Consider the following 27,966-nt stretch of genomic DNA (forward strand, 5'->3'; position numbering starts at 1 on the left):
ATACCGTCGTCGTGATCGCCGTGCGCTTTTATAGTATAAGTACGTTTATATTAGTATAACTAATAGCGCGGTCGGTAGCCGTAATATCGTAGCTTGGGCGGGGTATTATAAATCCGGCCCGATGATTTGTAGGTCTTGGCCGCATAATTAGGTCAGGTCGTAATAATTAAGTATACTCTTTTTACTCGTTAAGAGACGTACTGCTAGTCTTTATCGATAGCTTTCGAGTTAATAAGCTTTAATTAATTAGCCTGTCCTTTTTATTCGAAAAGGATATCGTACGATTTTAATTAAATCCTGCCTCCGTTAAATTCGATTAACGTGTTTTTGGTTAAGATACTTTTTAACTTTATATATAATTATTCCTCTACTAGCTTTTTTTTTTTTTTTTTAAGAAAAGGGGGTTATAGCGAAGCTGAACGTATCGTCGGTTTATATTATTATAATATCGAAAATGTCCGGTTTTTTCGTAATAAATAATAAGTAGGCATTATGTATTAAAATTATTATTTCTAAATTTCGTATATAGTAATTATAATACGTTTTAAATTAGTAAAATCTTAATTTTATTAGTTCGTATAGAGATAATACGATTTAAAATAATATCCCTTCGAAATATTAAGTCTTTAGTTTTATTAATAAGCGTATATAAATTAGTCGATTTAGTTTATTATATAATTAAGTATATGTTTATATAATATCGCGTAACTCGCTTTATATATTAAAGTTTCGGATTAAGGTCGGTCCGAGGGCTAGCAGGAGTCTTTAGTTTATCTTTTAAATTATTAATAATTAAGTTAAAATAGCCTCTTTTTCTATATTTCTATAGCCCTATATTACGAGCCTAAACCTCTTATATAGCTTCGTAGTTTTTCCCTTAATTTCTCGTACGAGCCGTGTTTTAAAGATTCTCCGCGCGGTGTATTTACTCGGGTCGAATCGAATAAATCCGAAAACTCTTTATACGGTAAGATTATTAATCTCCTCCGCGTTAAACTCTTAAAATAGATATCCGGACGAGGTAATAACGCTGTTTTATTAAAGCTTAATTATTAGGTTATAATTCTCTTATTTTTTTTAAATAAAAAATACGGCGGTTAAAGCGTTCCGAGGTAGATATTTTTTAAGTTATTTCCGGCTACGTTATATAGGAACTACCGTAATTTCTTCGGCAATTAATTTAATATCTAAGGTATTTACCGGCTATTCCGGATCTGGTTATATATCCGGCTCGTCGTACGGTTCTCCGGCCTCTTCCCGGTAGTACGGCTTAATTTAAGTTATTCGAAAGGCTTTCGGGCCGTCCGGGGTATTTATTTAGATCGTACAGTTTTCGATAGCTATTATCTTATATGGTCCGGTTTATCCTTCTATTTTTCGCTAAACTAGGACTTTATTTCGAAGCGGGAGTATTAAAATATTATAAATAGCCGGTCCGTTCCGGGTATTTAGAGCTCGGTAAATATTAATATCCGCACGTATTTTTTAAAGTATCTTTATTATTTTTTACACGGCTTCTCCTCGTACTTAAATCTCTAGTAACGGTAGTAAGTTCCCGTTAATACGAAAAAATATTCCGAATATAAATAAAGTAAGTACTAAGCCGTCAGAACTAGCCGTATCGTTTAAAGCTTTAATAACTATTTAAAATATCATCTCGGAATTTATTTAATAACCGGGATCTTTTTATAAAATATTAAAGGCCCTACGTAATAAAACGTACGTTCGTTTAATTTTATTTATTATTTAATAAGCTTTAATAAATATTTATTTATAAATAATTCTTATTATTTATATATAATTTCGAAATTCTCTTTAAAAATATATACCCGGATCGTATAAAATATAATTACAAAGTTTTTAATATACGTATATTTAATACTTATAAAAGATATCTTAAATATTTTATATATTAAGCGAATATAAGAATATAACCGCTTAAAAAAATATATTCGAATTAATTACATAAAATACGTTTTATCCGTTAATATATATAACGTTTATAATAATTTCGTAATTAAAATCGTATTTATTTTATAACGAGAATTTAAATCTTTATAACGCTAGATCGTACGATTAGCATTAAGAGAAAAACTTTTAAATCTCGTCGAGAATAGCAGGGTCGACGTTATTATAGCCGGCGTTTTTTAAAAACGTATAGAACTTCTTTATACGAAAATATCTAAATTATTAATAAAAGTATCGAAGCTATTTTTTAATAAAATATAACGTTATTTTTATACGGCCGGTATTAAAAAACGGATATTTTTATTTTTTAATTATAAAGAGTATTTCGCCGTTTTTTTATATAATAAAATTAAAGATATTATTATAATACGTTTTAAACTAATCGGTATTATATAATAAAAATAAAAAAAAGGTTATAATATTTAAGATATAATATTTAAGATATAATATTTAGTTATTTTTAATTAGTTTTATACGTTAATTATTTTAATCGACGAAATAGGTTTTAAACTTTCGAATTTAATTTCGGCGTTCCTCGGAATCTAATCGATTTATACGTTTAAATTCTTTTATACGTAGGCTTTTATTTAAAGCTTTTTAATTATCGAAAGTAAAGCGGCGCCGGTATTTTAAAGCTTTTTTTAATAAGTTTAATTATATAGGCTATTAAGGTTAAATTGATCGGCTTATATAGTAACTTTTAAAGAGTAGATATCTTTATTAATAAGCTAGTAATAAAACGCGGCGTTCGTTAAGTAAATAATACTTTATTATATGTTTTCTAGATTAAAATAATCGTACTCCTTTTTATTATTTTTTAGCTCCTTTTTTTCTTTTTTTAGTTTTAAACAAAATCCTCGTATTTATTTTAAATAAAGAGTTCTTATTTAATATTATTATATATTTAAAAGTATTAAGTTATTATATAAGTTCGCTTTTTAATTAAATAATTTATTAATTAATAACTTTACTTATAATAAATTCAATAGGTTCTTTATTCGAACTACTAATTCTTATACGATAGCCTAGGTCGAAATATATTTATAATTCGCTAGTTCTTATTTTATTTTAATAGTCGGCTGTTATACGGTAATTTATTATTATAAGCTAGTCGGTTTTTTTTATACGGTTATTTATAACCGGGTTTCGATATAATTCCTCCGTTAGATATTAGTTTAATAACTTTTAATCCGTTATTATATTTAATAATACCCGAAGGTTTAAAAATAATGTTTTATATATTAACTTTTAATTAATAAAAGCCGGTATAAACTTCGGAACTCCTCGGTAAGCTCGTACGATTAAGGTATAGAAAGAGATTTCTTTTTTTAAATCTTTTTCCGAAGGCTTATTATATAAATTAGAACTTATTTAATAAGATTTTTAAAACTTCGATAAGTTGCTTTTTAACGTTTTTACTTTTTAATTATATAAAAGAAGTTATAGTTTAATTTATAAAACATTATGCGTAATTTATTATTATATTAAAATACGAGTTTATAAAGTGATATATTTCGTTTTATTTCTTTTCGAGTTTAATATAATTAAGATAAAATACCTCCGCACGGCCGGAAAAAATATCTAGGAAAATTATATAATATTAGTTTTTTAATATATTTAATTATCGATATATTTTAATAAATATCCGTACTTTATTATAAAAAATATTATATAGTTTATTAATATAATTCTTCTTCTTTTTTTAACGCTTTTAAAAAAGTAACGACTTTATTTTAATCGATTTTATATAACGAGCGGCTATCGGGGTCTAAAAGAAACCTCGTAAACGTGCTAGGGTTTATGTTAGCTAAAACGAGAAAGTATTTAAACGTGTAAACGAGTACGTCCGTTTAATATAATAAATAATATCTTTAAACTAATCGTAAAACTTAATTAAAAATATAATAAGCTCGTTAAAATAATATATTTTATTAATATATTAAATTAATATTTAAATTAATTACTAAAATAAAAAATATTTATATAAAATATATAAAAAACGTTTATAGTTATATATTTAATCCCTCCTTTATTAATCCTTTTAAATCTCGTGGATCTCGCGAGATCCTCGAGATCCGGATTCGAGATCTCGGCGCGATCCCGAGATCCGTCACGTAACCTCTATCTTTCTTCTATAAAGGTACTTCCGCGTTTTATAGTTACCCGGGGCGGTATCGCGTTAACCGGCGGTCGGTTACGGGGTATAAGTGAGTTTATATTAATATAATTAATAGTTTTATCGGTATTAATAATATTATAACTTAGTTAGGATATAATAATTCCGTACCGGTGGTCTTATAAATTTAAGCTATATAATTAAGTTAAGTCGTAATATTATCCTCCTTTTTTTAACTGCTTTATTTTTAAAGCGCTAGGTTTTATAAGTACCTTTATTTTTTTATCCCTTCGGGTTTTTTAATAAGTTCCTTTTTTTTATTTTTTTATAATATTTATTTATTATAATATTTAATCGTATAAAAAAACGTTATACGCCTAAATATCTTAAGACTAAAAAGTTTCGTACTTATAATCTTTTCGCGTAAGCTATTTTTAAAAGTCCCGTAAAAATATTAAACGGTTATTTTTATTATATTCGCCGCGGTTTTACTTATCGTACTTCTTTAAACGACTCGTCCCGTTACGGCGAGTACGTTACGAATTACTAATTAAATTATAATATAAAGTTTTTTACGAAGGTTTTAATAAACGCCGCCCTTTAGTATTCGAAGCTAAAGGCCGAAATCGAGGAGGTCGAGGAGCGTCGTCGGGAAATAGACGCGAAGGTGTAGCGTTTTCGGAAACAGAAAAAGCTGTGGTTTAAGAAAATAATACGGGCGGTTTAACGTAGTCTTAATTCCGTTAAGGAGCTAGAGCGTATAAAGCGGGAAGAAGTCGAGGAGGAGGCTCGTTAAAAAGCAGCGGTCGAACCGTCGCCTAAAGTTACTCCTATATTATTACCGGGCTTCTTTTTTAATTAGAACGAGGTGTACCCTAACGTTTCGTTAAAGCCGTCGCTATTAATTAAATTTAAAGTTATTCTTTAAACTTCCGAAGTTTTTTAATAGCGTTTTTTAGGTACTTTTTAAGTTTTTAAGTATTATTTTTTAATAGGTACCTTTTTTATTTAATAAAGTATTTCTATCCTTATTTAACTCGTTTTTTATCGAGAATAGTTTCGATTTCGTATTTATATTAATCTATTTCGATTTTTAGTTACGTTTCGATTTTTACGTTTACGGAGGCGGGTTCGAATAATAAGATATAAAATATAAGGTATATCCGTATTATTTTAAGTAGCGATAATTAATAATTAGTTTTTAAAATTACTTTTATAATTTTAAATAGTTTAATCTTTTTAAAATCTAATTTATTACTAAGTCGTTTAGTTTTAATATTTCGTTATAAAAAATAAACTTTTTTTCCTTCTTTTAAAATAAGTTTCTTTATCCTTTTCTTATCGGCGTATTTCTTTATTCGATTTTAAAAAAAGATAAGGTCTTTTTATAATAATATTTAAAGTTATTTTAATTTTTTAATTTAAATAATCGCTATCGGTATTAACTTTCCTTTTAACGGTATTCGAATAATATCGGGGTTAAACCCGTAGTTCGCTTTAAAAAGTAATATGTATATAGTTTTATTATTTATATTATTATATACGAATTATATTATAAGTAATAACCGTATTTAATTATTTTATTTAAAATTAATATAATATCGTAGGTATTATTCGAGCGTTTAATTTATACGCTCGGTTTATTTATTAATTTATAGGTAATAAGTTATAAATAACTTATATTTAATTCTTAGTTATATTATAAGGGATTTTTAGAATTTAGCGGTAAATAACTTATCTCGGTCGGGAAATAATTATTTTTAGTAATCCGTATTAATTAATAATAATTTTAAAAAAGGTGTATACTAAATTATCCGTATTATTTATTTTTTATAAGGTAAGAAATAAATATATTTAATAAGTTTATCGGTAATAATTAATACGTTATCGTGCTTAACCTTAATTATTAATTCCTCGAATAGTAGTAACTTAATAATAAAGTTTAATACGATTATTCTTTAAGCTTTATTTAATAATAATATATGTTATAGCTCTTTATACGGTTAGTATTATACGGCCTTGGCTTTATTATAAAGGTCGTATTTATTAATTACCTTAGCTATTCGTTCTTTAAGATTTTTATAATCGAATTATTTATTAATTCGTTTTTAAGTTTTAAAAATTCTTTAGTATTTATAAGCAGGGTATGTATAAAATTCTTTAATAAACTCGTTTTAATATTATTCGGGGATCTCGATTTTACTGTAGTAATACCTAAGCCTATTTTTAATATTAAGCTTATTTATCGTTTTAGGGGTATATTCCTTAAATTTCTTAATTTATTCCTCGTAGAGCTATACCCGGTAGGTGGCTTATATATATCGTGATGGTATTAGGTTCCTATCCTTGTCGTAGGTGAGGATCGTATAAGTTTCCGGTGGCACGTCCTGCTAATGGTTTGGTCTTCGGCTAAAGGTATCGGCCCTGCCGTTATTACTACCCTTTTAGTAAATAATAACGAAGTTAAATTTTAATAAGAATTTTAACTATTATATTTATTATTTATTTAATTTTTTATTAATAATAAACGTAATAAGGTTCTTATAATCCGTATAAACCTTTATTAATTCCTCGGTTTTATTTAAATAGTATCTCTATTTTTCGAATATTTTAATAATAGCTATTAATTCTTTATTGTGAATTTAATAGTTAAGTTCTGGTTTATTTAGCTTTTTTAAAAAAAATACGACGGGGTGCAACTTCTCGTTATTATTTCGTTAATTTAGTTATCCTCTGATCGCATAGTTTAATACGTCGGTCTTAATTTTAAAAAGTTTGTTAGGATTTATTACGTAAAGTATTAATTCGTTAAGGATTCTATTCTTAATAGTTTAAAATGCCGATTCTTTTTTATTTATTTATTAAAATAATATATCCTTCCGTATTAAGTACGTAAAAAGTGTCGTTATTTTATTAAATCCGGGGATAAAAATCCGGTAATAATTAATTAGTTTTAAAAAGGATTTAACTTTTATAACGTTTATAAGTTTAAGCTATTTTTATATTATTAATATTTTAGAAGGTTTTATCCGGATTTTTTTTAAAAATATTATATATTTTATAAAAGTAATTAACTTTTTATAAAACTCGCTTTTTTTTAGGTTAATTAAAAGTTTTACGTCCTATAATTTTTAAAGTATTATTTTAACGTATTCTTTATATTATTCCTCGTTCTCGGAATAAATAAGGATATCGTTTAAGTAAATTATTACGAACTTATCGAGATATTTTCGTAAAATATAGTTAATTATATTTTAAAAACTCGCGGGTATGTTAATAAATTTAAAGGGTATAGCTTAATATTTGAAATATTTATACTTAGTTCGAAATGCCGTTTTTTACTCTTTTCTTTTTTTAATACGGATTAGGTTATATATATTAAATAGGTCGAATATAATAAAGATTATTATTTTATATAGCTTATCGCGTAAATCGTTAATTAAGGGAAGTAAGTATCGGTTTTTAATAGTAATTTCGTTAAGTTTTTAATAATCGACGTATAGTCGTTATTTTCTTCTTTTCGTTTTTACTTTTTTAAGGAACGAAGAGAATAGGGTATCCTATTAGCGAAGTGAATAGTCGTATAACTCCCTTTTCAAGGTTCTCCTTAATATATTCTTTTAAGACTTTTTTATGTTCCTAATTAAGCTTATATATCGGTATAAACTGTGGTTCCTTCCCTTTTTTAAGGGGTATTTCGTAATCTTACCGTGTATAAAGCGGTAAACCCGTTTTTAATTTTTTATTAAAGAGGTTTATAAACTGCCGGTACTCTTTTAATATAATCGTTATAACGTTCGGCTTAAGTTTTTTAATAATAATATATATTTTAAGTATTTTAGGTTTATTTAGAAGTCTTTTTTTAAAACGTTACCTAGCGGCTAAACCTTTTTTTAATATATTTTATTAAAATTAGCCTGTTTTTTAATTAATTTTAAAATTATTTATTCGTAACTAGGATATCTTTAATATTATATCGTATTTTAATACTTTTATAATATTATACGTAATTTATTTATAACGTTTTCCGATATTAATTAAAAAGTTCGCGACTTCTTTTCGTATTTCTTTATTTTTATAAGTTATAAATCCTTTATTAACGGTTTTAAGTCGGTATAAGGCGTTTTTTTTTATTAGTTTAATTTTAAGCTATTAACGATTCTTAATAAGATATAATTTCTTTACGCTTCGCTATTTAATAACGTTTTAATAATAACTCTTTTAATGTTTATTAATAATACGATATACTTATAAATATTTTATTTATTCGTCGTGATATATAAGGACTTATTTTATCCCGCTTAATATTGTCCTTCTATATTCGGCGGTATTTATTTCCCGATTATTATTAAAACCTGACTCGTTTTTTAATTAGTTTTTAATAACGTCGAATCTATTTATACGGCGTAGCTTATTTATAAATAAGCGGTAATATATTAAGCCTAGTCGTTATAACTAGTTTTCGTATTTAGAACTCGGGTTTCTTAATAAACTTTAATTCCGTTTATAATTTTACGGGGTTATTAGCCCGTTTTTATTAAATTAAAATAATTTCGCCGTCGTTATTAATACGGCTATTAATAATATTAGCTATTCGGAGTAATCGTTTATTCGTATTTTAAAATACTCGATTCCGGAGTTTTTCGTTTTTTTAAGGGCGCGGATCGTATATTTCGTAAATATTAATCGTAGTAAAGGATCGTTATTCTCGTAACGTTTATAATTATTAAAAGGTTCGGGATTTTTCCTATATATAATCGAGACACCGGTCTTCGTCGTATATTATTTAATACTGCCCTTTTAGGTGGTATTTCTTTAGTTACCGGGGTCTTTTTATATTAATAGGTACGCTCGTCGTAAATCGGGGATAATAGTTTTGACTTTCCTAATTAGGTAGTTTAAATAGGGGCGCGTAATAGGTTTTTTATTAATTCTTCGGGGAAATTAATCGTTTTTTAGTTTCTTTATAAAGTGTTCCGTATAGGCGTTATATATATAAAAAACTTATAATAGGGTGAAGTAAGCCTCGTAAATAAGGGATATTCGGGGGTTATTTCTTATAAAATAATTACCGTGTACTCTTTGCTCGAAACTATAGGTAATAAATATTTATCGTAGTTTCCGGGATTCGGGGGATGGAATACTAAGGATGGTAAGCTATCCGTCGATCTTTAAGTCCCGTAATTTCGCCACTTCTATTATTAACTCGTTTATGGGCATATTAATTAATCGTTTATATCCTCCTAGGTGGGAGTCCTCGTTCTTCGATTCGTAGGGTACGAGGTCGGTACTCCCTATAGGTTCCCTCTTAGTTATAATAAATATTCGTATTGGGCGGCCTCCCTTTTTTAGGGCTTTAAGGAACTATCCGGTTCCTTCTTTATTTACTAAGTGGACGGGGTACCTATTATTATAGCAGGCTATCTAGGATAGGCTGCCGTGTAATACGTCGGGCGTATTATTAGCGCTGCTTTTTTTAATAGCTACTGGGGCTTCTTTTACTTTAGTAGCGTTAACGTGGCGTCCGTTAGGAACGCGTTAGAACGCCTTTTTAAGGCTTTTATAGTTCTGTACGAAGTGTCCGTCCTTCTTGTAATTATAGTAGGTAACGTCCTTTTTACGTTTACCCTTACCGTTTCGTTAAGTGGCGTCGAGGTTTATAGGTCCGCTGTGCGACTTATAGGATATATTTTTTTAAGTGTGCTAGATAGGTCGTCCGCTATTAACCCGGGGTTTATTATTTAATCGTAGGGCTCGGTTACCCGACTTCTTTAGGCGTCGTTTATATAAGCGGTTATCGATTTTAATTACTCTTTTTACGTATTTATCGAATTAATCGGGGCGATCCTCCCGATTAATTTCGTTCTTTACGTTTTCTCGTAAGCTTACGTAAAAAAGTATTATTAAAGCGTTATCGTTATTTTAATCCGTTTATAAAGAGATTTATTTAAACTTTACGGCGTACATAAAAATTAATCCTTTTTATTTAAACTATATAAGTTATTTTTTTATAGTTCGAGCTTTATTTAGATTTTTAAAAATGGTTTATAGTTTTTTTCGAAAATAGAGTAGTAACGGAAAATACGGCGTGTTTAAGTATTTTATTCCTTATCGAGGGGGTTATTAAAATAATTTCTTATAATAGGTTCGAACTATACGAGAGCGTCTTTTTTAAAGTATTTTACGGCGTAGAGGATTCGATCGGCCTCCGAGTTAAAATTTTTAATATAAAAGCGTAGATACGCTTTTATCTAAATTAAGAATTTATAAACGGTCTTTTCTTTACCGTCGTAAGTTTACGGCGCGGTAAGCTTATATTTAAAGCATTAATATCCTCGTAATAATATTAAAGCTATTTAGTTAGTAAGCTACTTATTATTATTAATTAATTAATTAATTCGTTTTTATAGCTGCTAAACGAGCTAGAAAACGTTCGGTCTTCCGGTTAAGTTGCTTATATTATTTTAGACGGGAGCTCCGTTATTATTAAGATTTTAAAATATTATAATACTTTTATAAAATATTACTTAAAAGTTTAAGTAATAACCCGTAAAAATAAAAGCGATTAAAATATAACGAGCAGTTATCGAGGTTTAAAAAAAACCTTATAAACGTGCTAAAGTTTATATTAATTAAAACGAGAAAATATTTAAATATATAAATAAATACGTCCGTTTAATATAATAAATAATATTTTTAAATTAATTATAAAACTTAATTAAAAATATAATAAACTCGTTAAAATAATATACTTTATTAATATATTAAATTAATACTTAAATTAATTATTAAAATAAAAAATATTTATATAAAATATATAAAAAACGTTCGTAATTATATATCTAATCCCTCCTTTACTAATCCTCCTGGATCTCGTGGATTTCGCGAGATCTTCGAGATCCGGATCTCGAGATCTCGGCGCGATCCCGAGATCCGTCACGTGACCTCTATCTTTCCTCCGTGAGGGTGCTTCCGCGTCTCATGATTACCCGGGGCGGCATCGCGTCAGCCGGCGGTCGGTTACGGGGTATAGGTGAGTTTATATTAATATAGCTAGTAATTTTATCGGTACTAGTAGTATTATAGCCTGGTCGGGCATAGTAATTCCGTGCCGGTGGTCTTATAGGTTTAGGCCGTATAATTAGGCTAGGTCGTAATATTTTACCGTTATAAATAGCTCGGTTTAAAAAGATATTATACTTTATAATATATATTAAATTAAATAATTATATGGTCTAGTCCGGCGGTACCGAAATTAAAAAAAAAAGACGATATCTTACGACGTTTAAATATTTATAAATTTAGGGTTAAACGTCGAGCTTAAAGTGTCCCGTAGTGTCGCGGACGATTACTCCGTATAGAGATCGGGTGTTTCTCGTTTAAGCGGCGGTTGTTCGATTATTTATTCTCGGGAAGTGTATAAAATATCTTTTTTTAAGATTCCGAAGTCGGTTTTATCGGTCGGTCTTGTTAGTAGGTAAAAGCGGCTAATAATATTAAACTTATGAGCTTATTTTTAAAAGATCTGTATATTAATATATTAACTCCGTTTTTTTCGAAATAATAATAAAGCTTTTTTTAAAACGTATAATTAACTTAATTGAAATAATATTCGGTTTATTCTTTAAACTTTATATTAAACGCTTTTTAAAGGAAAATTCTTTTTATTTTTAATATATAATATTTTAAGAAATATCGTACGAGGTACGTTATAAATAATTCTAGTATTATTTTTTTTAAAAATACGTTTAAAAGTTCGAATTTTTAAAAAGCGAGGTTAATGTTTCTTTTTTAAATTATTAAAAGATTTTAATATTTTAAAAAACTTTTTTATATATAAATAATTCGAGGTGTAAGGTCGTTAATTTATTTAAGTTCGGTACGTTTAAGCTCGGTCTCGATTCGCTGATTATAATTAATTTTATTTTAATAAAAGTTATCGTTTTATAAATCATATAATAAAATTATTTAAATATATAGTTATATATAGCTTAGCTAGTTTCGCGTATAATTTAAAACCTAGTCTCTTCTTTATAATATATATTCGAGAAAAGGGGTTCCTCCTCGTACTGTTAATTTAATTCGGCTTTTCCTCCGAATCTCTAACGGGCGGAAATTCTCGGGGCTCCTTAACACGGTCGCCCTTACGTCGATAGGGGCGTAAAACCGTTTCTTTATTTTTATTAATTTATAATTATTTTACATAATTATTAATTAATATTAAATAAGTTTTTATATATATATATAAATAAATTCCGAATTTAATCGAGGTTATATTATTATATTTTATTATTTATATTTATTTTTAATATAAGTTACGAGGGGTATCGTCTACCGCTCTTAATAAAATTAAAAAGGGGTTCGTACACGCAGGTACGTAGCACTTTTTTTAAAGTAATATAGAAAACCTTAGTTCCTGCTATTCTAATAAATGTAATATAATAATAAATAATTAAAATATATAAGGTTAAAAAAATAATATTAAGTATAAATATATTATAAACGTTAATAGATTTAATAAATCTTTGTTTTAAATCGTTAAATTAAAGTATATAAAATAACGTATCTTATAAGCGAATATCCCATATAAGCGAATATCTTATTTTTTTATACCTTTTCTAATAAAATATAAGTTAATTTTATTATAACGTATTTAAAATATTAAAATTAATTAAAATCCTTATCTTTAAATATTTCTATATTATTCTAATAAGTACGCGTATTATACCCGGGCTTTCCGTAAATTTTATAGCGTTATAAGCGTGTCCTAAACGTTTTTATACGACTACTCCTCCAACGCGATTCGTTTTATAACTGTTTATTAATATCCTTTTAAAACTGTAGGTCTTTTCTAGTTTATATACGAAATGATCTTTTATTTTATAGCCGTTTTTTGTTTATACGGCGGCGCCGGCTAAGTATCTTATTTATTTTTCGCAGTGTTACGTTCTTACTTTTTTAAAGAGTAACTCGGTATATAATATATATTATAACCTTTACGATCTAATTAAAACTAGTTAAAATAAATATCGAAAAGTTATTTTAATACCGTATAATACGGTTTCGAACGTATTCGGTTTAGAATTAAGCTTTAATCGGGTTATTTAAAGTTTTTAATTCTTAAGGAATAAGTAGGCCGGAAAACGTTCCTAAAGGTATTAAAATATATAGCTTTATATGTAATTATAAAATAATATATTCTAAATTATACGGAATAAATCTTATCTTTTAAAAGCCTCTTCGTATATTCGAAACGGTAAAAATCGTTTAGAACGCTTTTAAAAACGCTAATAAGAAGTCCTCCTTTAAAATATAAATAATACACGCCTATATAAAATATTTAATTTCTTTTTTATACGCTTTTTTTAATATATAAAAATAATTAATATTAAAAGATTAAAGCTTATACGACGAATAAGAAAATATATAAAGTATAATAATCGAGTTCTTTTTATAATAAAGCTCGAAAGTTATTAAGTAATAACTTTCGTAACTATTTAAAACTAAAAAGCGATAATAATCCTTCGTATAAAACCTAATATATTAATTAAAGTATCGAATCTAGTCCTCGCCTTTTTTATTCGTGATTTAATTATTTTTAATAATTACGATCACCTAATCCTTCGGTAATAAGCTATTTTTATATTAAAAAAAGAGGTACGTTTTCCCGGTAAAAATAATATATAAAGGAATGGCGTAACCGTGTAATCCGACGCCTTAAATAATTATAACTTATTCCTAGTTTTTTTACTATATTATTTTAAGCTTTCCGTATTAATCGGAGGTAGTTACGATTATTTCGAACGAGATTTAACCTATAAAAAAGCCGGTTTTATTAAAGTTATAAATATCCTCCTTTTAGATCCCGTATTTATAAATTATATTTTATACGAAGGTAAACTACGCGCGATACGTGTCGGGATCTTTATAAAAAACTTTTTAATAATCGATTCTTCGGTTAAAACGCGTCCGGAGGTCTGGTTATTATCGTACGAAATTAGAGGCTTAATTAATATTAACGCGTCCCGCGTTATATAAATTAAATAATCGATTCGTTATATCTTTTATATTATTTAACCGGGAAAAAACGATCGCGTATTTAAATTAATAATATATCGAATAATTATATCTTTTTTAAAATTTAAAAGCTTTTAAGAATTCGTAAATATTTTACGTTATATACGTTAATTATTTCGTTTACGTTATAAAGTTTTTAATAAAACGTAATAAATTAATATAGCTTTTTATACGTTTAAAATTAAATCTTTTTAAAGTGTTTAAAACGTTAAAATTATATTTTTTTTTTTAAAGTTATAATATTTTCGGACGTAAAAGAATATAAAAAAAGGTTAAGGCTATAAGGAAATTTATAAAAGTAGGACATTCGCTTATATGGGATATTCGCTTATAGGATACGTTAGTTTACTTTTTATTTTATAGTTTATAAATAAATATTAATAAATTATTATACTTTTTTAAATTAAACTATTATAATAATTAATTAAGTTTAATATAATCTATATAACGTATCTTATAAGCGAGCTACGTATATAAACGAGCTACGTATTTTTTATTATTAAGCTTTATAAGTTATAAATTAAATTAATTATAACGCTTATAATTAATTAAATATATTAATAATTATTATTTTTAAAGGTTTCATATTACTTTAATATATACGCGTATTATACCCGGGCTCTCCGTAAATTCTATAACGCTATAAACGTGTCTTAAACGTCCTTATATAACTACTCTTTTAACGCGATTCGTTTTATAATTATTTATTAATATCCTTTTAAAATTATAAGTCTTTTTTAGCTTATATACGAAATAATTTTCTATTTTATAGCCGTTTCTTTTTCGTACGGCGGCGCCGGCTAAGCATTTTATTTCCCTTTTAAAGTATCGCGTTTTTACTTTTTAAAAAAATTCCTTAGTATATGACTTATATTATAACTTTTATAATTTAATTAAAACTAATTAAAATAAATATTAAAAAGATATTTTAATATTATATAATACGGTTTTAAATGTATTAAGTTTAAAACTAACTTTTAATCGAGTTATTTAAAAAAATTAATTTTTAAAGGATAAATAGGCTAAAAAACGTCCCCGGAGGTATTAAAATACGTAGCTATATATTTAATTATTAAATAATATATTCCGGATTATAAGAAACGAGTACTATTTTTTAAAAGATTTTTTATATATTTAAAATAATAAAAATCGCTTAGAACGCTTTTAAAAATGTTGATAAAAAGTCTTCCTTTAAAATATAAGTAATATACGCCTGTATAAAAACTTTAATTTTTTTTATATACCTTTTTTAATATACGAAAATAGCCGATATTAAGAGGTTAAAGTTTATATAATAAATAAGAAGGTATATAAAGTATAATAATCGAGTTCTTTTCGTAATAAAGTTCGAAAGTTATCGAGTAATAGCTTTCGTAGCCGTTTAAGATTAAGAAGCGATAACGACCCTTCGTATAAAACTTAATATATTAATTAAAATATCGAATTTAATTCTCGCTTTTTTTATTCGTAATTTAATTATTTTTAATAATTACGATTATTTAATCTTTTAATAATAACGTATCTTATAAGCGAATATCTTATATAAGCGAATGTCTCACTTTTATAAATTTCTTTATAGCTTTAACCTTTTTTAATATTCTTTTACGTTCGAAAATATTATAACTTTAAAAAGAAAGTAATATAATTCTAGCGCTTTAAACGCTTTAAAAAGATTTAATTTTAAACGTACGAAAAGCTATATTAATTTATTACGTCTTATTAAAAACTTTATAACGTAAACGAAATAATTAACCTATATAATATAAAATATTTATAAATTTTCGAAAGCTTTTAAATTTCGAAAAAGATGCGATTATTCGATATATTATTAATTTAAATACGCGATTATTTCTTCCCCGGTTAAGTAATATAAAGAATATAACGAATCGATTATTTAACTTACGCGACGCGGGACGCGTCGGCGTTAATTAAGCCTTTAATTTTATACGATAATAACTAGACCTCCGGACGCGTTTTAACCGAAAAATCGATTATTAAAAAATCTTTTATAAAGATCCCGATACGTATTATACGTAGTTTACCTTTATATAAAATATAATTTATAAATACGAGATCTATAAAAAGGATATCTATAATTTTAACGAAACCGGGTTATTTATAAATTAAATCTCGTTTAAAATAATTATAACCACTTCTAATTAACGCGGAAAACTTAAGGTAATATAATAAAAAAACCGGGAATAAGTTATAATTATTTAAAGCGTCGGATTACGCGGTTACGCCATCCCTCCGTATATTATCTTTACCAGGAGAACACCACTCTTCTTAGTACAAAAACAGCTTATTATTAAAAGATTAAGTGATCGTAATTATTAAAAATAACTAAACTATAAAATAAAAAAGGCGAAAACTAGATTTAATACTTTAATAAATATACGAAGTCTCGTACGAAAAATATTTACCGCTTATTAATCTTTAACGGCTATAAAAGCTATTACTCGATAACTTTTAAACTTTAATATAAAAAAAACTCGATTATTATACTTTATATATTTTCTTATTTATTATATAAATTCTAGCCTTTTAATATCGATTATTTTTATATATTAAAAAAGGCGTACGAAAATTTTTTAAATATCTTATACGAACGTATATTACTTATATTTTAAAGGAGGACTTTTTACTAACGTTTTTAAAAACGTTCTAAGCGATTTTTACCGTTTTAAATATATAAAAAAGCTTTTAAAAAATAAAACTCGTTTTATATAATTTATAATATATATTATTTTATAATTAAATATAAAGCTACGTATTTTAATACTTTTAAGAACGTTTTTCGGCTTATTTATTCTTTAAAAATTAAAAACTTTAAATAACTCGATTAAGGCTTAGTCTTTAACCGAATATATTTAAAACCGTATCGTATAATATTAAAATAATTTTCCGACGTTTATTTTAATTAACTTTAATTAAATTATAAAGGTTATACCGTATATTATATACCGAGTTACTTTTTTAAAAATTAAAAACGCGATACTTCGAAAAGTAAATAAGATACTTAATCGGCGCCGCCGTACGAAAAAGAAATAACTATAGAATAAAGGATTATTTCGTATATAAACTAAAAAAAACTTATAATTTTAAAAAAACGTTAATAAATAATTATAAAACGAATCACGTCGGAGGTGTAATTATATAAAAACGTTTAAAACACGCTTATAACGCTATAAAATCTACGGAAAGCCCGGGTATAATACGCGTACTGATTAAAATAATATAAAAGTATTTAAAAATAAGGATTTTAATTACTTTTAATATATTTAATACGTTATAATAAAATTAATTTATATTTTATTAAAAAGGGTATAAAAGAATAAGACATTCGCTTATATAAGACGTTCGCTTATAGGATACGTTAGGCTATTTTTATACTAAGAAGAGAGGTGCGTTTTCTTAATAAGAATAATATACGGAGAGATAGCGTAACCGTTTAATTCGATACTTTAAATAATTATAATTTATTCCCGGTTTTTTTATTATAGTATTTTAAGCTTTCCGCGTTAATCAAAGGATGTTACGATTATTTCGGACGAGATTTAACTTATAAAAAACCCGGTTTTATTAAAATTATATATATCCTCTTTTTATACTTTATACTTATTAATTATATTCCGTATAAAAGTAAACTATATATAATACGCGTTAAAATATTTATAAAAAACTTTTTAATAATCGATTTTTCGGTTAAAACGCGTCTAGAGGTCTAGTTATTATCGTACGAAATTAAAAACTTAATTAACGTCGACGCGTCCCGCGTCGCGTAAGTTAAATAATCGATTCGCTATATCTTTTATATTATTTAACCGGGGAAAAAACGATCGCGTATTTAAATTAATAATATATTAAATAATTAAATTCTTTTTTTAAAATTAAAAACTTTTTAAAAATTTATAGAGATCTTAGATCGTAATTAAATTCCGCTTAATCGATTATATAACGTCGACTTTAAGATATAATATATTGTTATAGCTTTTCGTATACTTAATTTCGGGTTATTTTAAAACGTTTTTAGCGTTAAATTAAACCTTTTTTCTTTATTTTTTAATTCTATATTTATTAAAAAAGAAAAGTTAATAAAAAATGAATTATAAAAAGGTTAATTAAAAGTACGTAGCTCGTTTATAAGGTATATTATATTATAATTTTAAAACTAACGTTTCGTTAAAGAATTTTTTATAAAAACCTTATGATTCTTATATAATAAATATATATTATTAAGAATAAATAAGAATAAAAGAATTTATAAAACTTAATATAATAATATTAAAACTTAACTTTATTATATAACGTACCTCATAAATAAATTAAACATTTCTTAAGACCTAGTATAACTAAGTATAAATTAATTCCATTATAACGTATTTAATATTTTAAAATTAGTCGGAATTTTTATCTCTAGGTACTTCTATATTATTTTAATAAGTACGAGTATTATACCCGGGCTCTCCGTAAATTCTATAGCGCTTTAAGCGCGTTTTAAACGTCCTTATATAATTACTCCTTTAACGCGATTCGTTTTATAATTATCTATTAATATCCTTTTAAAATTATGAGTTTTCTCTAGTTTATATACGAAATAATCCTTTATCTTATAGCCGTTTCTTTTTCGTACGGCGGTGCCGGCTAAATATTTTATTCGCCTCTCGTAATGCGATTACTTTACCCTTTAATAAAGCGAGCCGGTATATAACCTGCGTTATACCTTTTATAATTTAATTAAACCTAGCTAAAATTAATATCGGAGAACTAATTTAATATCGCGTTATTAGATTTTTAATATACTCGGTTTAAAATTAAGCTTTAATTAAATTATTTAAAGTTTTTAATTCTTAAAGCATAAATAAGCCGGAAAAAATCGCTAAAGGCATCGATATATATAGCTTTATATCTAATTATAAAATAATATATTCCGGGTTATACGATATAAGTCCTTCCCCTCGGAAACCACCCTAAATATTTAAAACGGTAGAAATCGCCTGGAACGCTTCTAAGAACGCTAGTAAGACGTCCTCCTTTAAGATATAAATAAAATACACCTATATAAAACGTTCGATTTCTTTCTTATATAACCTTTTTAATATACGAAAATAGCCGATATTAAAAGGTTAGAACTTATATAATAAATAAGAAAATATATAAAGTATAATAATCGAGTTCTTTTTATAATAAAGCTCGAAAACTATTAAATAATAGCTTTTATAGCCGTTAAAAATTAATAAGCAATAAATACTTTTTATACGAAACCTTATATATTTATTAAAGTATTAAATTTAGTCTTCGCTTTTTTCGTTTATAGTTTAGCCGTTTTTAATAATTACGATTATTTAGTCTTTTAATAATAGGCTGTTTTCGTATTAGGAAAAGAGGTACGTTTACCCGGTAAATATAATATATAAAGGGATAGCGTAACCGTATAATCCGACGCCTTAAATAATTATAACCTATTCCCGGTTCTTTTATTAAATAACTCTAAGCTTCTTATATTAATTAAAGGTTATAACGATTATTTCGAACGAGATTTAACTTATAAGAAAGCCGGTTTCGTCGAAGTTATAAATATCCTCTTTTTAAATCTTATATTTATAAATTATATTTTATATAAGCGTAAATTATGCGCGATACGCGTCGGGATTTTTGTAAAAGACTTTTTAATAATCGATTTTTCGATTAAAACGCGTCCGGAGGTTTAATTACCGTCGTATAAAGTTCGAAGCTTAATTAATACCGACGCGTCTCGCGTCGTATTAATAAAATATTCGATTCGCTATATCTTTAATACTACTTATCTAGGAAAGAAATAACCGCGAATTTAAGTCGATTATATATCGTATAATTATATCTTCTTTAAAATTCGTTAATTTTCGAGAATTAGCGGGTATTTCGCGTTTCGTAAAAATACCGAGCTGTTAGTTACGAAGCGTTATATAAAGGATTTTATACGTTTAAGTTATACGTTAAAGACTTAATTTCGAGTCGTTCTTAAACGCTTAAAGCGTTAAAACTATTTACTCTTCTTTTTAAGTTTTAATTATAATAAGTAGTAAAGGAATTAAGTTATAAAAATTATTCGTACGAAATTTAACGAAAGTAGTTAATTCGTTTATATAATTATTTCGCTTATAAAGTACGTTAAAGTATATAATAACGAAAATAATCTTATTATTAAATATAAAATAAATATATTTTTATTTATCGGCGTAGCGAATCGATTATATATAGAGATTTAGGAGCTAGTAGGGACTTTTAAATAAGATAGGATAAGCACGATCGAGTTGATTCATAATGGCTATAGATAAACATACGCCGTTACATGGTTTACCCAAAACTTCAGCGCTTGGCAAAGAAGGCCGGAAATGCCTGACGTGTCAAGAAAATCTCTGCGAAGAGGGCAGTCGAGTGTGTGATGCTTGTAAAGCTAATTCAATCAAGCGTCAGGCAACAAACCAGGTGAAGGTGGCGAAGCAACAGGCTTTGTTCTGGAAGTCTCAAGGGTTGTGCATATAGTGTGGAATCAGGCCGACAGATGGTGGCTACTTGAGCTGCAAAGAATGCAGAAAAACTAGAAACGAGCGCGCAGCGGACAAGATCAAGAAGAGGGGGGAAATTCCCAGTGCAAGGACTGCGGGTTAGATCTGCCCGAAGGCACCAAGTACGTTCGCTGTGTGGACTGTAGAGTCCACACCAAGCCAAGTAGAGATGGGCGGCGGGCACAGGCCCGGAAGGATGGGGACTGCGACCGGCTTTGTGGCCGCCCGAAACTGGCTGGGAGAGCCAAATGCGGCTTATGCCTAGAGCGAATGAGGATAGTGGCGCGCAACTGGAGGAGGCAAAAGACTGATGCACAAAAAGACCGGTCAGTCGATGGCGGACGTAGGGCAGGAGAATGGAGGAGAAGAGCCGATACTGGACGAAATTCAGGTGAGCGGCGGGCAAGGCCCCATAGAGACGGATCCGGAGACAATGAGATGGCCGACGATGAACACGAGAATGCAGGAGAAGAGCCAATACTGGACGAGATTCAGGTGAGCGGCGGGAAATATCCCATAGAGACGGACCCGGGAGACATTGAGATGGCGATTGATGATGCCGGAGAGGGTGGGATGGTGTATGATGACACCGTATCGGGCCTCCGTATTGATCGTATGGCGATTGATTACATCGTGAACTAACAAGCGCGACACAGATGGGTCCATGCTTACCTCGACTGGAAACACCTGTAAAAGCCAGTAGGTAATTCACCCAAGGCTAGGTAGGTAAGTTGAGTAGAATCGTAAATCAAGGGTTTGGTAGATCGGGGTTGAGGTTCGTACATATGCTCCTTTCATTTATCTTATCAGATCCGACAGGGATTCCTTGGAAGATGGTACACCCAGGTCCGATCCAGTGCCGAAGTGTCGTATTTACAGTAGGTCGTACTAGTAGTTTGGCAGTCGCACATGTGTAATTTCTTACTAAGATTAGCATAGTAATTCCCTTACTTTAATAGAACAAGAAGTTTTCCTACTGAGTCGAAAATTAAACGAACGAGGGAACTAATAGAAGATCATAAGTATACACGGGATTGTACTGTACGTGAGGCCACGCAGGTACAGCTGAAGATGCCGCTGAACCAGGATGAGAGAAGCAACAAAGTCCACCTGACCTAGGCAAGTTACCAGTTCTTCTCTTCCAATTTGTGCAACAATGTCAACACAGCTTGCCAAGGCCTGTTTCCCCGAAGCTCCCATACCCCTCCAGGCCCTTGGCCCCTGTGCTCCAGGCCTAAGCAGGCCTAGCGCAGAATCCAAGACAGGACTTGGCCCTCGCCAAATTTTTATCAGATCCTTCTTTTAAGTTATCTGATCCGCCAGTGGTGGGGTCATCCGGCCATCTTACCACCCTACAGGTTCCTATGTGGTGCTTTTACGACATTAGCAACGCCGAGGCCCAATCGCCATCCATCATGCGAAATAGCGCATCCAGCAGATGGGGCCGCGTTCGTCGTCATGCCCTATATCGGCCGTTTGACAATGTCACTCATCGCTGTTCCATGGCCCGGTAAAGCGGGGGAGCGAGGGCAAGCGACGTCCAAGTCGAGAAAGTCGAGCTTGGGTGGGCGTGGCGTGTCGTCGCTGGCTGTTGTCGCAAAGATGGTGGTTGCCTCCAATCTATGCACAAAGGTTACTTCTCTTCGCCTTTTCCCACTGTATTCCTTGTCTTCCTCCTTATTATTGGTTGCGCAGTGTACCTTTCCTACGCTTCGTTTTGCGGCCATTTCTGACTGGCATATGATACCCCAATGCACACAGCGACCGACACCTTAGGGGCCGAGGTGCCTTCTGACACGGATAAATCCAGCCAGGAAAAGCAAGCCACCGCGTCGCGTGGTAGCAGCAATGGGACCACCAGCGTGGAAGATCTTGCTAAGATCTGGCAATGGAACACACCCGTGCCACCCACCTTGCAGACCTGCATGCAGGACATCATAACCGACCAGGCACACCGAAATCCAGAGCGTGCTGCCGTAAATTCGTGGGACGGCGACTTCACCTACGGCGAGGTTGATCAGCTGTCAACCCGCCTGGCCCGATACCTGGTTTCTATCGGTGTCGGTGCGGGGGTGAATGTCCCGCTGTGCTTCGAGAAGTCGCGATGGACGGTGATTGGGGTCCTGGCCATCATGAAGGCAGGCGGCACGTTCGCTCTGACCGATCCCAGCCAGCCCGAAGGTAGGCTGCGCCAGATCGTCGAGCAGACGGGCGCGGCGCACATCATCACTTCGGCGTTCCAGAAGGACCTCGGACAACGAATTGCGCCGCAGGCCAAACATGTGGTAGTTGCTGCCGACGAGATCGGCTGCTACGATTCGAACACGGCGACACTGCCCGTGGTGGCGCCGAACACGAACCTATACATCCAGTTTACGTCGGGGTCTACGGGAAAGCCCAAGGGAGTCCTGGTTACACACGAAAACTACACGAGCGGCGCGATCCCGCGGGCTGACTTGGTGGGCTATCGCCCGCACTCGCGGGTTCTCGACTTCGCGTCCTATGCGTTCGACGTCTGCATCGACTGCATGCTCTGCACATTGGCCCACGGAGGTTGCCTCTGCATCCCCTCCGAGGCGGATCGCGTCAACGACCTGAACGGGGCCATCCGCAAGATGCAGGTCAACATGGCGCACATGACACCCTCCGTCGCCCGCGTCCTCGACTCGGATGTCATACCCTCGCTCGAAGTCCTCGGTCTCGGCGGCGAGGCTATCTCCAATGGCGATGGTGCCCGGTGGAGTAAGAGCACGACGGTGGTCAACGCGTACGGGCCCTCCGAGTGCACGGTGGGCTGCACCATCAACAACCAGGTTGGTCGCGACGGGAAAGAGCAGGTGACTATCGGAAAGGGGGTCGGTGGGTGTACCTGGATCGTTGATCAGGATGGTCACGATCGCCTTGTGCCTGTTGGCGCGGTAGGCGAGCTTTTGATCGAGGGCCCAATCGTGGGTCCTGGGTATCTTGGCGACATGGAAAAGACGTCGGCCGTCTTCATCAACGACCCGAAGTTCCTATCCGATGGATGTAAAGGGGGTTTTGCCGGTCGCAGCGGCCGTCTGTACAAGACAGGGGATTTGGTTAAATACGACGTGGACGGATCAATCATCTTCGTTGGTCGAGGCGACCAGCAAGTCAAACTTCGAGGACAAAGAATCGAGTTGGCAGAGATTGAACACCATATGCGCGACCAGCTTCCAGCCGGCACACGTGTTGCTGCCGAGGTCATCAAGCCGGGAGGCGCAGCAGGAGAGCCGACGTTGGTGGCTTTCATCTCGGACAAGGCCGGGTTGGTCCCCACGACAGATGATCTCCTAGGTTCATTCAGCGCCGATGTACATAGGCGTCTAGCAGAGATGAACGGGCTCCTTTCCGAGTACCTACCAATCTACATGGTGCCGGCCGTTTACCTGCCGCTGCAGACCATGCCCCTTTTAGTCTCAGCCAAGACAGATCGCAAGCGACTTCGCGAGCTGGGATCTTCTATGAGCAGAAAAGATATATCGGCTTTTGCTGCGGCGGTGGTTCCCAGGAAAGCCCCCAGCACGGATATGGAGAAACAGCTGGCGCGATTGTGGGGTGAGGTCCTGGGCCCTGATGTAGATATCGGTGCTGCCGATAACTTCTTCAGTCTCGGTGGCGACTCACTGCGGGCTATGAAGCTGGTGGCCTCGGCTCGGAAAGAGCGCATTTCCCTTTCTGTTGCCGACATTTTCGGAAATCCGGTATTGTCGGAGATGGCCGCTGTTGCGAAGACGTGTGATACGGAAGAGGATTTGCTAGTCGCGCCGTTCTCCCTGCTTCCCAACACGTGGACGCCCGATGTCGCGAGGGCTGAGACTTCCGCGGTGTGCGGCATCAACCCTGACGATGTGCAAGATATATATCCTTGCTCTCCCTCCAAGAGGGCTTGATGGCCTTGTCTGCCAAGGTTAGCGAGGCCTACGTGGCCCAGCGTGTTGTCGAAATGCAAGATTTGGAGTCGGCGCAGCGCCTTGCAAAAGCTTTTGATATGGCTGCTGCCGATTGTGCCATTCTGCGTACGATAATCGTACAGATTTCAGGGCAAGGCCTCATGCAAGTTGTGGTGCGCGAGAAGTGCTCGTGCCCGTTAAAGAGTGGATTTACATTGAGCGAGTACCTAGCTGCGGACAGGAATGACCCTATACAGCTGGGCAGACCTCTGGTCAGATACGCGATTGTTACTGATGAGAAGGAGACTGGCAAGACGTATTTCGTCCTCACAATGCACCATGCGCTTTATGATGGCTGGGCTATGCCCCTGATCGTCGAACGCGTCAACAAGGCCTACCAGGGTGTAGCGGTCGAGCGGCCCGCAAGCTTCAATAACTTCATCAAGTACTTATTCAATAACAGTCGACAAGATTCCGAGGACTACTGGAGGCAGCGCCTTGATGGGGCCGGTGGCGAGCTGTTTCCCCCCTGCCATATCAGGGGTACCAGCAAAAGGCCGACTCCTTGCTCGAACACTACGTCGGAGTCGAGAGCCGACTGAACGGCACGACGATCGCGACGGCCATCCGCGGCGCCTGGGCGCTCTTGGTGGCGTCGTACACTGCCTCCAACGACGTGGTGTTCGGCGAGACCCTCACCGGCCGGAACGCCCCGATTGCGGGGGTGGACCAGATCGAGGGCCCCATGATTGCGACGATCCCCGTCCGCGTTGCGGTCGACCGCGAGATGACGGTGTCGGAGTACCTGCAGCGCATCCACCAGGACTCGGTCCAGGGGATCCCGCACGAGCATTTCGGCCTGCAGCACATCCGCCGCCTCAGCCCTGACGCCAGGGAGGCATGCGAGCTGCGAACGGGACTGATATTGCACCCTAGCGCCGATGCCGATGAAGCCAATGCGTCTCAATCGAACAGGAGACAGAGCCTGCCAATGCTTTCGTCCCCGCGAGCGACGAGGAAGCCGCCCAGGAAGCTCTGAAGTTTAACACGTATGCGCTCATGCTCGTTTGCTCTCTCGACCCCAAGGGCTTCCTCATCATGGCGAGTTTCGATTCGCCAGACGGTGCAGAGTGAACAGATGCAGCGGATGCTGGCGCAGCTTGGTCATTTGGTCCAGCAGTTCTGCGAGAATCCCAGCAAGCGTATAGCTGAGATAAAGGTCAATGATGACCGGGAGCTCGGCGAGCTTCAAAGATTGAGCCAAGCGAGTGTCGAAAGTCTCAAGCACCTTTCGCCGTTCTCGGATACACACGCTTCTGAAGTCTGGCTTGCTGACCCTATGAGCCCCGATCGTCTTGTGCCTCTAGGAGCCACTGGTGAGCTCATAGTTGGTTCTACAGAAGCCGCCATGCCCTTTGAAGTGATTGAGGCCCCAGCTTGGACATCAACCAAGACGGAGCGAAAGTACTACCGCACTCAAAGATTAGCCAAATTCAAGCCAGATGGCTCGTTGCAGCTGGTCGAGCGCACCAACACAGCGTTGGACAAGGCTCAGTCTTCTGCTGTGCGCACTACGAGGGTCTCGGCGTCGTCGGCGAAGCAACGCAAGCTCAGCAAAGCCTGGAGTCGCATCCTAGGGGTTCCGAGGAAGAGATCGGGCTCGAAGATAGCTTCTTCTTGTTGGGTGGAGATTCTATCGGCGCAATGAAGCTCGTGGCCGAAGCCAGGGCGGAAGGCTTCGAATTAACTGTTGCCAACGTCTTCAAGTATCGCACGCTCTATGACATGGCTGGCGCTCTGAAAGAGAGCAAAAAGGCGAGTGCCCAAAACAGCCAACTGCAACCAATAAAGCCCTTGTTGCTTTTGAAAAGGGAAGATCCCTCCAAGTTCGTCGTTGAATCGATCCAGCCTTTCCTCGCAAACCCCGAGTGGGTGATTAAGGACGTATATCCCACGAGACCTCTCCAGCATGTGGCCGTCAATGGCACGGTCAAATTCCCGCGATACTCAGCCCGCTACGAGCTCTTGCACATGGAAGGCGGGATCGACAAGACCCGCCTGATGGAAAGCTGCCAAGAACTCATCAAACGCAACGAGATCCTCCGGACAGTATTCGTCGAAGCCGAGGGCCAATGCCTCGGTGTAATCCTCGAGTCTATAACGCCAGAGATCGAGCACTATGACGTCGATGGCGCGGCCGACATGGCGTCGTTCACGAAGGAGCTATGCGACCGCGACATAAAGAACGAGATGCCGCACGGCTCCGCTTTTGTCAAGTTCATGATCGTACAGCAGCAAAACTCCACCTGCCTCATCCTCCGCATCTCGCACTCCCAGTACGACGAGATCTGCCTCGTAGGCCTGCTGCGACATCTCAACGCGCTCTACGATGGACGCTCCACCAGTGACACCGTCCCCTTCTCCGCGTTCGTATACCATACCGTCGAGAAGGCGATCCCGCAGAGTATTCCCTATTGGAGGGAACTTCTCAAGGGGTCCGAGGCCTGTCCGTCCTGCGGCCCGATGTCCCGCTCACGGGCGCCGGGATCCCCGACGCCGTGACGCGCACCGTCAGCATCGCGGCGCGTCAGCGCGACATCACGGTCGCGACGCTGCCGACGGCGGCGTGGGCGCTGTGCCTGGCGCGCCGCCTCGGCACCCGCGACGTCGTCTTTGGCGAGGTTGTTAGCGGTCGCCATGTCGACCTGCCCGGTGGCGGTGGTGCTGACGCTGTCATGGGTCCCACCTGGCAGTACGTCCCCGTACGCGTGCAGTTCGGCGATAATGACTCCAACTCCACTTCCTGGACGGGGCTCGACCTCCTCCGCTACGTCCAGCACCAGCACATCGCAGGCGCGTCGCACGAGGGCATGGGCCTCCGCGAGATCGTGCCGCTGTGCACCGACTGGCCCACCACCGCCTCCGCCTCTTCTTCCGACAAAGACGAGTACTGGTTTGACTCGGTCGTCCACCAGGACGTCTACCACGTCGAGTCCATGGAGATGGGCGGCGTTCCATGCCGGCTCGAGACGGTCTACCCGCACTACGAGCCGCTGCGCGAGTGGAAGATCCAGGCCTTCGTCAAGGGCGACGAGCTCATGTTCGAGGTTGTCACGTTCAAGGAGTGGATCGGCGTCGCGGAGGAGCTGCTGGACGAGTTGGAGGGGATTATGGAGTTGCTGGTGAGGCGGCCGCAGGAGTCCATTTTCCCGTAAAGTATTTTTTTCCCTATCTCTTTTGGTGGTATTCGTGTGATTTAGGTCGATAGTTAGTTCTTATTTACTTCTTTTGTCATGTTACATCATCACTCGTTGTGGTCTGATTAAATGCGAAACCAATCAAT

The 27,966-nt window shown here is 34.2% G+C and overlaps 2 protein-coding genes across 2 annotated transcripts; both read left to right on the plus strand.

The window, feature by feature from the left end:
- Nucleotides 1-21,147: 21,147 nt before the first annotated feature.
- On the plus strand, nucleotides 21,148-21,351 carry PG994_013350 (uncharacterized protein; the record flags this gene model as incomplete). The annotated part of the gene is made up of 1 exon (XM_066864759.1): nucleotides 21,148-21,351. One exon carries the CDS (start codon nucleotides 21,148-21,150, stop codon nucleotides 21,349-21,351), a length of 204 nt encoding a protein of 67 aa, XP_066709720.1.
- A 1,109-nt stretch (nucleotides 21,352-22,460) lies between these two features.
- PG994_013351 (Nonribosomal Peptide Synthase (NRPS)) lies at nucleotides 22,461-27,838 on the plus strand (the record flags this gene model as incomplete). The annotated part of the gene is made up of 7 exons (XM_066864760.1): nucleotides 22,461-24,581; nucleotides 24,617-25,133; nucleotides 25,211-25,583; nucleotides 25,634-25,688; nucleotides 25,744-26,142; nucleotides 26,202-27,087; nucleotides 27,126-27,838. 7 exons carry the CDS (start codon nucleotides 22,461-22,463, stop codon nucleotides 27,836-27,838), a joined length of 5,064 nt encoding a protein of 1,687 aa, XP_066709721.1.
- Between the last annotated feature and the right edge of the window lie 128 nt (nucleotides 27,839-27,966).

Source organism: Apiospora phragmitis (genome assembly GCF_038363925.1).
Source record: "Apiospora phragmitis strain CBS 135458 chromosome Unknown utg000011l:1.0-3236445.0:1.0-3240683.0, whole genome shotgun sequence".
Lineage (NCBI taxonomy): Eukaryota > Fungi > Ascomycota > Sordariomycetes > Amphisphaeriales > Apiosporaceae > Apiospora > Apiospora phragmitis.